Source organism: Zingiber officinale, unplaced genomic scaffold (assembly GCF_018446385.1).
Source record: "Zingiber officinale cultivar Zhangliang unplaced genomic scaffold, Zo_v1.1 ctg135, whole genome shotgun sequence".
Taxonomy (NCBI): domain Eukaryota; kingdom Viridiplantae; phylum Streptophyta; class Magnoliopsida; order Zingiberales; family Zingiberaceae; genus Zingiber; species Zingiber officinale.
The window spans coordinates 18,161-29,967 of NW_024589831.1; the positions used below are offsets into that span (position 1 = coordinate 18,161).

General features: G+C 39.3%; 3 protein-coding genes across 4 annotated transcripts; all 3 read left to right on the top strand.

The window, feature by feature from the left end:
- Nucleotides 1–276: 276 nt before the first annotated feature.
- Nucleotides 277–6,014, top strand: LOC122036273 (probable hexosyltransferase MUCI70). 2 transcript variants are annotated; one of them, XM_042595555.1, is made up of 7 exons: nt 277–586; nt 1,345–1,458; nt 2,414–2,769; nt 4,133–4,344; nt 4,491–4,747; nt 4,832–5,010; nt 5,543–6,014. In XM_042595555.1, the coding sequence occupies exons 1-7, from the start codon at nt 427–429 to the stop codon at nt 5,627–5,629; spliced, it is 1,365 nt and encodes a 454-aa protein (XP_042451489.1). In that variant the 5' UTR covers nt 277–426; the 3' UTR covers nt 5,630–6,014. The 2 variants fall into 2 exon arrangements, with proteins under 2 accessions (XP_042451489.1, XP_042451490.1); XM_042595556.1 differs by having other exon boundaries at nt 568–586; nt 2,503–2,769.
- Nucleotides 6,015–6,257: 243 nt separating this feature from the next.
- LOC122036274 (uncharacterized protein At5g39570-like) lies at nt 6,258–8,338 on the top strand. The gene is made up of 2 exons (XM_042595557.1): nt 6,258–7,110; nt 7,751–8,338. The coding sequence occupies exons 1-2, from the start codon at nt 6,304–6,306 to the stop codon at nt 7,817–7,819; spliced, it is 876 nt and encodes a 291-aa protein (XP_042451491.1). The 5' UTR covers nt 6,258–6,303; the 3' UTR covers nt 7,820–8,338.
- Nucleotides 8,339–8,491: 153 nt separating this feature from the next.
- Nucleotides 8,492–10,381, top strand: LOC122036275 (protein SHI RELATED SEQUENCE 4-like). Its single transcript, XM_042595559.1, has 2 exons — nt 8,492–9,424; nt 9,578–10,381. Exons 1-2 carry the CDS (start codon nt 9,004–9,006, stop codon nt 9,907–9,909), a joined length of 753 nt encoding a protein of 250 aa, XP_042451493.1. The 5' UTR covers nt 8,492–9,003; the 3' UTR covers nt 9,910–10,381.
- The last annotated feature ends 1,426 nt before the right edge of the window (nt 10,382–11,807 follow it).

The following is an 11,807-nucleotide window of genomic DNA, read 5'->3' on the forward strand; positions in this document are numbered from 1 at the left end:
ATTCTTTTAGATGAAAAATAGTTTAATTTTAGACAAATATAATGGTATAACTTGTTTTATGAACCAAAATCAAAGTTTATTCAGTTACAAAAACTCTAAATTTAAGCACCAACAATTTGGTAGTTTCCTCTAGATGCACAATTTCATAAGACACCAAAGTTTAACATTATTTTTAGAATTTTTTTATTAAAGAAAAACTTTTTGGAGGGGTAAATTGTAAAATAAATTTTAAAAAAAAAGGAAAGAAAAAAGGTTCAGCATTCATCGAGTCTCCAGATCCTGCCTCGCCGGTCCGTCTTCTACCAATTTAATATTCCTTAGATCTCACTTCACTCTTGCGATCGCTCTCCCAGATTGTTGGCGTTTGTTCGACTTGATCGTGGTTCTGGAAGAGAGCTTGGATTCGTTCGCCGCATTCATGCTCCGATGAAGCTGTTCGGTGGCGTCGGTGAGCCATCGCTGCGCGGCCGCCGCGCGAGAAGGCTCTTGCGCACGTGGAGGCGGAGAGGCCCGCTGTTGTTCTTCTCGCTGTCTTTGCTTTCTATAGTTTATCTCTCTTTCTTTGGCGCAAAGTTGCCATTTGACAGTAAGTTACTCTTTGATCACCTTTTTGTCGGTTACATACTCGCTTCTTGCTCGCCTAATTGTCTGAAGGTTTATTCAACTAATTTTGGGGAACGCTGAACCTTCATCCCAGCACAGTGGGAAAGTATATATGAAAAAGTGTGGTTTTTTGAGAAAAATGATTTTATAATTTTGATATTGAACCTATGATCTTAGCCATATAGTTTAGTTTTCAAGATAATTTGATGAAATTTCCAATAAAATGCATTCTTCCTTGCTTAGTGTTGCAACATCCAATTTAAGTCATATGGTTGCATCAATCTCCTATGAGACATGCATAATGTAGTTGAGCTACTGCATGACTACATAACATTCTCATCCCTTTATGCATATTTGTGAAGATCAACTAAATGTTGGTATTCCTTGAACTGATGTTCACAGCTGACTGAGCATGGTTTTGCCTAGTGATTTCTCTCAATCGAATTGGACTGTCCAAATACAACTAATTGAATGTGATTGCACTATAATTACTTTGATAAATCAACAAAGTTTATCATTCTGATCAAATGTTTGTAGTGAGGCCAAAACCAATATTTTGCCTTTGCTAATCAATGACTTCGTATAGTGTGCCGATTTGTTTGTCATATTCTGTTCTGTGCTATAAATTTCTGACAAGTATGATAAGTTAACAATGCAACTGTTGTTTCTAGGGATATCATTTGTCATTTCTCTTTGGCTAGCCTCTTCGGTCTGAAAAAAGATAGAATGTACCCTTTTCAGGTCACCAAAGTAATACTTCTTTGGAGAATGAAAGCTTCACTAATGTTACACATGTCTGGAATGATAGGGAGGATGAAATTTATAAACGTCCAAGACCAAAAGCTCGCAAGCATCGTAAGCAAACTAATATGATTCCTTTTCCATCTGGCAAAGTGTTCTGTGCTGCTTCTTTAAAATCCTGGTCATAGATTTTACCATATATAGCAACTTAATGCTCCTTAAGTTGATTTTTGTGGTCTATGCTTAACATAGTTGCCATAAGGTTGGTAGTTTGATCACTCATGTATAAATTTCTCTAGTTTGCTTGGTATAGAGGTCTGTTTAAAAGAAATGCTAATCCAGTCTATATTCAAGAGTAGCAGATCTGCCCCATACAGGGGTTCTTTCCAAAATTTCACGTGTTTGATTTCCATTGTGTTTCTGTGTGTACATAAATAGTCATCAGAACTCCTCAAACACTCATTGGATGCTTTGACCACATTGATCTTCAAATCGTTGTTTCTACACCATTAATTTCTATCTTCTGGAATACAGATACAGGAATGCTACAATGTCAGAAATCCATAGGCTACCTTATGAACCTGCAAAGCTTTGGCATGTACATCTTTTAATTCCAACAAGTTCTATCATAAAAAAACATGTTTCTGATCAAGAGAGAGTTTATCATTTAAACTTGATGTTCATATTTTAATTCAATCTAGTCCCTGAATTCTGTGTGGCCTCATTTGGCACTTGGTTTGGACAAATGATCTCACTTATTTGCACCTTTTGACTCATGCAAACAATTTTTCGTGGGAGATTGTTATATGCCTTGCATGAGAAACTTTAAATTGAGGCTCAAAAACTAAACTCAGATGATAGTTTTTTTTTTTAAAAAAAATTAAAGAATTAAAAAAAAAAGTTAATCTAAACTGATAGGAAATTGCAACTGAAAAGTAGGCATCATTTAGTTTGATTCATGAAACTAATAAGTGTCTTTATTTCCTTCCCTGATATGATTTAAAATGTACTAGTAAATGTACATTTTTAACTGAACATATGTAGTACTTTTGTGTTATTGACATTTCAGATGGCCCATGTGAAGTTGGATTAATGGAGTCAGTTGACAATATTGTTGAACCTGAAACTTACATGAATTTTACACAATTCTCTCTCCAGTATATCGCCAAAGAAGATACTTCTTATGGGAAAGATGTATTTGAGGCTCGATTTGGTGGGCATCAGACACTTGAACAAAGAGAAGAGTCATTTTATGCAAAAAATCAAACAATTCATTGTGGTTTTATTGAAGTCCCAGAGGGACATCCTAGCACTGGTTTCGAACTGTCTGACAAAGATAAGGAACATATGACTGGTTGCAGAGTTGTTGTATCATCTTGTATTTTTGGAAATTCTGATTTTTTACGGAGGCCAACTAGCAGTAAGGTACAATCTCTTTTCATTTGAAGCAGGCGATTTGATGAAAATTTGAGATTTTGTTTTATTATTATTTTTTGGTTTAGTCTTTCCTAAATGAGAATTTTGTTAGTAAGGTTATGTGTTAGCATTTTATTTGACATTTTATTTGCTAAGTTGTCAATCCCTATTTGCTTTATTTTATTGTCCAAGTTTAGTTGGGATTGAATCTTTAAAAAGACCTCAATCCCCCCTTGTAATTTACTTTTCCAATTATTATCTATTTGGTGAAATTCATTGTGAAACCTCTGTGTTTCGCATTCTTACAACCCGGTGATTTATGCATCTAGTTTTGATAGTTGGCTAGATTCAACAATCAAAACTAGATGCATAAATTACCGGGGTTTTTTTTTTGATAGTTGGCTAGATCGAAATGCATTCCTTGATTGCTTAGCTGAGCTAGAGGGCTACTTCAATTGGTATAACATGATCCCAATTGATAGAGCGAGATTTGCCAAATCAAACTCACAGGAGTTGTCAAGAAGTATTGGGAAAGTGTGGAAGACCACTGTAATACTATAGGAGCAACACTCATCACACATTGGGTTGAAATAAAATGGTAACTAAAAGAGAAATATGTCCCAACCTATTTTTAAAAATCAATAATATACCATATGGATCAACTTGAAATGATCATCACTGTAATACCAAAGTAATTTTGAAGACCTTTGCATGCATTGTTTTTGGATTCCTCTTATGAGTAAGTACATTTGTTAACAATCAGATATTCTATAATCTTAAATATTTTGCAGATTTAGCCTCATCCAACAGCTTAATATGTCTAGCTTTATTCTACATGGTGATCAGCATGTTGGAAATTTGTCATGAGTCAATATTGCAATGTTTCTGTTATATTCTTTGTAGAAACTTGCATTTAATTATCTTTGTGGGAATTATTTCTTTTTACTGTTGAAGATCATATACTTCTTGTCTTTCATTGATATATTTTGTGTACATGTAGTACTGTCTGCTATATTCATGTTTTGACTCACCTATGAAGTTGGGCTGATATGATTAATTTTTCATGAATATTGAGTTTTTTGCATCCATTTAATTGGCATATTACTGTTGGCTGATTTTGCATATGCTTATTATTTGAGGCAGTGAACATAATATGATTATATGATTAGTTTAATTTCCCTTCAAACATTTTAAACACCAAACTTTCTGATTCTGCAAAATTCTGTGCATGTGTAGAGATTATTCCATGCGTGCTTTCATGTTTATAATGAATAGAAAACCTAGATAGGTTTTCTTTGTGTTGGTTGTCAAATGTAGGGTTTGTTTCTGTATTTCCTGTTGTAATTAAACTTGAAGATTGTAACTGTCACAGATCAGCACATTTTCTAAGAAGAATGTATGCTTCATGATGTTCTTGGACGAGCTAACACTGAAAAAACTTTCTTCAGAAGGTCACATTCCTGATGCGATGGGTAACATTGGCCTATGGCGTATTATTGTTGTAAAACACTTACCATATGCTGATTTGCGAAAAACTGGAAAAGTGCCAAAATTTTTGTCCCATAGACTGTTTCCATCTGCCAGGTAATGCATTATAGTCTCACTTTGATATCCTAATTGAATGATTATACCGTCTTATCTAAGAGAACACCTGTTATCCTTCTCTAATTTATATCTATTTTTCCTGTTTTAACCACAGGTGTTCTAATCTGGGTACTGTATCATTTCAGATATTCTATTTGGCTTGATAGCAAAATGCGCCTCCATACTGATCCTATGTTGATTCTTGAATACTTTTTGTGGAGGACAAGATCAGAATATGCCATATCAAATCATTATGATCGCCATTGTGTTTGGGAGGAAGTACTCCAGAACAAGCTCTTGAATAAGTACAATCATACCGTCATTGACGAGCAGTTTATGTTCTATCAATCTGACGGTTTGGTGAAGTTTATTGAGTCTAATTTCAGCTCTATTCTTCCAAGTTGTATGTATCATGTACACTGTCTGTTGAAGTTTTCTTTTTGACTTGCTATTCAGTCAGTTAATCATGTTGCGTTCCCCATTGCAGTTGTACCAGAAGGCTCGTTTATAGTGCGTGCACACACACCTATGTCAAATTTGTTTTCATGCCTTTGGTTTAACGAAGTTGATAGGTTCACCTCCCGTGATCAGTTGAGTTTTGCATACACTTTCTTAAAGCTGAAGAGAATGAATCCGGGAAAACCACTTCATCTAAACATGTTCAAGGTAACTTGCATTTTCACTAGCCCTCAAGCTTTACTGAAGTTATGGTTGAAAACCGGTAATTGACTCGCAGAAGTGTCTTCTTTGCAACTTCTCTTCGTTGATTTGCACGGAGTGCATAACATTATATCGTAGGAATATTCTGGATTAATTCTTTGCAACTTTCAAAAGCATTCCATTGTTTCAAACGCTCGTCTGTAGGCATCAGAGGAGCATTTTATTTTGTCCTAGCGTTGGGCATATGTTGAAAGCTACAAGGAACCTTGATTCATTCTAGAGCTAGCTAGCAAAAATTCCAAGAGTTTTTCCTGATAGATATGGGCTTGCACAGTGTGTCTTTGTAGATTGATTAATTGATACACTAGTATAGTATGCATATTTGTACATATTTGTTTCAAGGAAGAGCAAGACCGGGTCATTATGTCTTGTTCATCCCGTAACATTACTAGAAAATTGTCATCTCCTTGCGATTGATGCATGAAAGGATTCGAAAAGCAATTGATACATAGCTGAGATTGGATATACTCTAATGCAGGACTGCGAAAGGCGAGCCGTATGCAAGTTGTTTCACCACAGAGTGGAAGATATTAATCCTCCACCCCCGACACCACAAGCACTGTGAATTGAGAAGAGCCACCAAAGATTGATTGAAAGCAAATCGGTTGAAGAAACAGACACCTTGACTCATGAGCTATATACTGCATCAAGCTTGGTCAGTGGCACAGATATGTGGCTTGGGTAATGAACTACGGATTCTGAGTCTGTTAAAGTCACCAAGAAAGCAGTATGGTCTTGGCATTCTTAGAACATAAAGCATCTTCAGACTGTATAAAATTTTATTGCAGAATAGTTTTTTTTCCCCCTTTGTTTTGGGCATTTTAAGGCATAATTCAATTTCACATATATATTTTTTTTCATTCTTGAGATATGATCATTGTAACATCTTCAGCACGTACAATGTCACTGTAAATGCACAAAAGATAAATTTACACTACTTTAAATGATTATCTGTCATCGTCAATAATATTTACGTGGCTTGCCTGCATTAATTCTTGCTTTAATTTTCGGAAAGTGAAAATGAAAAAAAAAAAAAATAGAAAAAGGAAAACGCAGGGCGCGTAGTAAGACCCGGAGATAACAATGGACCTTCGTGGGTCCCATTTCATCACGTGACACTAACCACTCTCAAGTGCGCTCGAGGACGGGGGAGTGCCTATAAAGCATCTCAACTCTCGGCCAACCCCATTCTTGATTCGCAGGTCTCAAATCCCTCGAAGGAGACGAAGAAGAAGAGCGATGGCTCGGAGAGGAAGAGACGACGCCACGGATGAGTTCGACGACTACGATCCCACGCCCTATGGCGGAGGATACGATCTTGCGATCACCTTTGGCCGTGCTCTCCCGGCCTCGGAGGAGACCTGCTACCCCATCTCCTCCTCCTCCGGCGTCGACTACGACCGGCCGCATTACTCCTCCGGATCTGTCTCCTCCGATTACGTCGGCGGAGATTACGAGACGCCTGAGTACGGTTACTCCAAGCCTAAGCCTAAGCCGCAGCCGAACCTCAAGCCCCAGCAGGAGGTCGAGGAAGGCGAATCAGGCGGTTACGGTGGCTTCGGCGGTCGCCGGCCACAACCCAACCCTGGTTACGAGTATAGTGGGAAGCAGGAGTACGGATCTGGTTACGGAGGTGGAAGGCCCAATCGTGAAGAAGAATCTGAGTACGGATCTGGTTACGGTGGTGGAAGGCCCAAGCGAGAAGAAGAATCGGAGCACGGATCTGGTTATGGTGGTGGGAGACCTAAACGCGATGAGTACGGGTACGACCAACCCAAGCCCTACGGAGAAGAGGGGGCTGGGCAAGGGTATGGCTATGAAAGTGGAAACAAATACCAGGGTGGAGGTCGGCAGTCGCACCAGGGTGAGGAGCATAGCTATAGCTCGAATCCGAGTTATCAGAGGCCGAGCTACGGCGGAGAGGAGGAGATTGGGAGGTATAATAAACCGAGCAGATATGATCAAGGTGAAGAGTATGGTCGCCCTAGCTATGGCAACTCTGGGTATGATCCTGATCAAGGCGAAGGATTTGCACGCCCTAGCTATGTAAGTTCTGCTATCATATTCCCTTATTTCCACAAAAAATTTATCATCTGCGTAATCACTAGTGCTTCTTGGATAATCTACTGGCGTGTTAGTTCTGTAAAAGCATGCATTAACTTGTGAATTTTGAAAGAACCCCTTGCTTAGTTGGTCAGTGCAATCCAAACTTTTCTGAAATCAGCATATGGTAATCAATTATTCCAATCAATCTTACGATAAAAATCACATTATCTTCAAATAATTTGCTGTGCTTTATAATGTTGTTTTCAGAAGGATTATAGTTGAGCAATTGGATGCCAATACATGGTAAAATTTCAGCAATTAGTTCCATTTGTATTGACAACAGAGAGACTAAGGTAAGCTAGAGGAGTTTATTCTTCAAACTATTATGTTTAAATACGAACTACAAAATAGCTTTGAAGATAAAGAAATTCTAGAAATCATAAATTTGCTCAACCCAATTTTATAATGGAAGTAGTGTTCGAGGTAGTTAGAATGTTGTGAAGTGCCTGTATGTGTAAATCATCTATTAGCTAGTAATGCAGTCACAATTTACCTATTAATGTGTTGACATTACAATATGCCAATATTTGCCCAAAAGCAATCATTACCATTGCTTGAACTAATCTAACTAAATTGGCAGGGTGGTAACGCCTACGGTGAGGAAAAGAAGCATCGTCATCACCAACACAGGTACACTGATGATGAATGAACGGCCTCCAGGTTCCTAAATGCTCTGTTTGCTGCGTTGCCCCAGAACATCTACTAGCTAAATAAAGTTTGGGATATATGGTATGCCTTAATATTTGCTTTCTATGCAAAAACTATTTGCAATGTTTAGCTGTTTGAATAATTAATTTCCTAGCCACTCTGGTCTTGACTGCTGTGGGGTTATGAAACACCAATTTTAAACATATTAAAAAACTAATTAGCGTCCGGGCAATTGACGCGTGTTCCGTCCGAAATTGTAAGATGACGGAGACGTGTCGATGGCCTCACCCCATGGTTTCCTGTACCACTGCAGTGCGACTAGACTTTACCATCGCCCGTCGAAATCCACCGTTTTATGTACGACGAGGTGACTATTAATTCACCATTATTGCGCTTCCCTTCCCGGTCGCACTCAACGCCGTGTCGCAACGAGAGGAGAAGCTGCAGTAGAAGGGCATTGGGTTGGGGAAAGAGATAAAACAGAGCGCAGAGCAGTGATTGACTAGGAGGCATTTCGAGGCGGCCGCAGCAGCAGCAGCAGCAGCAGCACGGCTGTCTGCTTGGCGGCGTCGCAGTGGTAGATCAGATGCGTTTCCTTGTTCCCTTCCCCTTCGTCTAAACTACACTACTACTCTTCACAATAAATTTCGGAATCGAAGCTCCAGAAGAGAGACAAGAAGCAGCAACAACAGCAGCCTCTGTTTCTTTCCGCTAGCTGACACCAAGAAAAAGCAGACGCGGAGAGAGAGAGAGAGCTGTCGCATTCTTCACTCCAAAGATGCTGCTGCTTTTTCCGATTTTTGGAAGAAAAGGCCGTGAATTGATGCGACGATCAAGAGCGGAGTAGAGGGGGAAGAAGATTGGGCGGTTCTACAGCAGCGAGAGCGACCATTCTCTCTTTCTCGCTTCCAAAGCTTGCTCCTTTACTCCGGCGAAAGTGGGGATCAGGAAGACAAGGCCGTGAATTGATGTGTTACCAAGCGGCTGCGGTGAGGGAGAAGAGGAATACATATGCAGCGAAGGGAGAGTGATCATCTCGCGTCTTCCCCCTTGAAGTTTGCTCCATTTTTTGCTCTTTTCTTCGGCGAAGGCAGGGGTCGGAGTAAGAAAAGCCGGCTAGTAATCGATGAGTTAGCACTTAGCTAGCGACGGATCGGAGTGGAGGGAGAAAAGGAGGAGAAGAGCATGGCGGCCGGATTCCCTTTCGGAAGCGGCGTCGGTGGCGAAGGCCACCGAAAGATGCCGCTGACGGGGAATTTCTTCCTCTACGGCGGCGGTAGCCGGAACGATGACATAGAAGGTAGCGGCTACACTCGCAGCTTCGAGCTGACGTGGCAGCAGAGGCAGGAGCAGTCGCCGTATTTGGGCTTCCCCGACGAGGTACCGATTGTGCGTTCCACCGCCGTCGCCGCTGCTGGCACCGGAGGGAAGAGCTGCCAGGACTGCGGCAACCAGGCGAAGAAGGACTGCACCCACCTCCGTTGCCGTACCTGTTGCATGAGCCGCGGATTCCCCTGCTCCACCCACGTGAGGAGCACGTGGGTTCCTGCCGCCAAGCGCCGCGAGCGCCAGCAGCAACTCTCCGCCGCCGTCACCACCGCGTATGGTATTACAACTCCCACCCGATCACCAAAACTCAACTAGTTTTTCCCTTAATCTAATCAAAATCCAATCAAGATTTCATTTTTTGATTCACATCTCGAGTATCAATCGACTAACTTTATCCAAAAATTGGAAAAAAAAAAATTTCAACCCGCAGGAGGAAATCTCGAGTCTGAGATCTTCCCGCCGGAAGTGAACGCAGAGGCAAAGTTCCGCTGCGTGCGCCTCAGCGCCGTCGACGACGCCGACGAAAAGTACGCCTACCAGACCACCATCCACATCGCGGGCCACCTCTTCAAAGGCATCCTCTACGATCACGGCGCCGCCACCGACCTCCCCCAACTCACCGGCGAAGCATCCACTTCCTCTGCCACCGCCCGCGACGCCGCGACGCCGGAGCTCCTCGATCAATGCCCAAGCACTCCCCTCGTCGCCTTCGTCTCCGGCAGTCCGCCGCCGTTTTCCCTCCACCGACAGAGACACAACTAATTAATCTGATTAATCAATCAAATAGTGTACGATCAAACATTACTCCTCGATCAATCACACTGAATTGGCATGGATGAATGCCGCCATGGTAGCTCCAAAACGGAGGAACGAGATTAAGGAAGAAGAATGATTCTTTAGTGATGATCCGATCGAGATAAAGGGAATGCTGGAAGGATCTCTCTGTTCCAGACAAAGGGAATCGTTGAAGGACGTCTCGAAGAATATTTTGAAAGTTTTGAGAATTTCTTGAGGTATTTTAAGAACACAAACATTCAATTTATTATCTATGAATGGATAGAGGCAATACGTAAAGATATTGTAGATCGATAAGATAATATAAATGAATTATAAAATGATTAAAAAGGAAATTCAGAGGCAGCAGCGGTGCAGCATCATGAGCATCATCAGCAGTAGCGTGTACTTCTTCTCGGAAGAAGATGAAGGGTTTTAAAAGGGTATTTCAAGAGAGGGTTAGATTGGTCGACTAAAAGATCTCAGGATCATTTTGACGTTCAAATTAAAGTTTGCTTGAGGTGGTATTTTGAAATAAGAAGATCAAGAAGAAGGGTACCTAGAATTTGAAGAACTTAAAGAGAAATTAGAATTCTTTTTCACATTTTGATATCCTAAGGTAGACATTAATCTCTTTAGTCGAGATGAGCATATATGCATTTCTTTAAGATCAGTTCTTTAAGAAAAACAAGATGACACGTGAAATGAAATGCATAAAGTGACCGGTTCGATTTCATGAGAGAGACTGTTGCACCATATTCATGGGGCTTCTTTATTTTTTATTCCACGGTGACAAAAAATTGAATATGTTGATCATCCCTAATATTTTTGTTAATCCATCTCAGAATTAATACGGAAAAAATAAATCACGAGTAGTTATTAATTTTGAAAATAGTGATTAGAACATAAAAAATATATTTATTTCAACTATGTCAAAAGTAGAACTTCATATCTCATAATAATAATATTTCATATGTTAATCACTAAATCATCCCGAGTAAAAAAAGAAAGAAAAATTAAACTAATTTCATTTTCTATCTCAGCTTAACACGAAGGAGATAAATCATGGGTGACCACTAGCCTTTGAAATAATGACTAACACATAAGGGAGATATTTATTTCGATTTTATTAAAATTTAAACTCCAGACCTCATGATGATAACATCTTATACGTTAGCCATTAAATCCATCCAAGAACACTAACTTCATTTTCTATCCCAGCAAAGCTAGTTGGTGGTCACGCGCTTTAATGACAAGATTCAGGAATCGGGAATGAGGAGATAGATATTCGTAATGTTCTCACACGCGATCTTCGTCTTCGTCATCTTCACCTACAACCAAAAAAATACAAACAAAAATTAATCCAGGATTAACAACGGTCCAGCTCGTAAGAGCATCACATTGATGCTAATATATAGGTATTATAATATTTAAATAGTTTTATAAATTATGAGTGTTGTAATATTCTTTAATTTTTAAACGTTAATAAATTTTATATAAATTTTTTTAAAAAATAAACTAAATTTTGAAAAAAATAAACATAAATAAATAGACAGTAACACTCATAAATAATTATTGTTAATATTGAAATTAATATAGTTGTGTGTTAATATTTACTATATAAAGAGATGATATATATTAACCCTTAAATTAATACGGATATCATAAAGAACCTCCATCGGATAATTGAGAAATACAATAAGTCAAATTCCTACAATTCAGAAATTCGAGAAATAATGTCCTGCATTTATTGTTGACAGTTCTAAATATGAAAAACAGTAAATAGAAAATTATAAATATTTATAGTGATTTTTCACAAATCTGTAATCGGTGTCGGTAAGACTTGTTGATGAAACAATGATCACAGAATCAAAAAGTTCTTCATA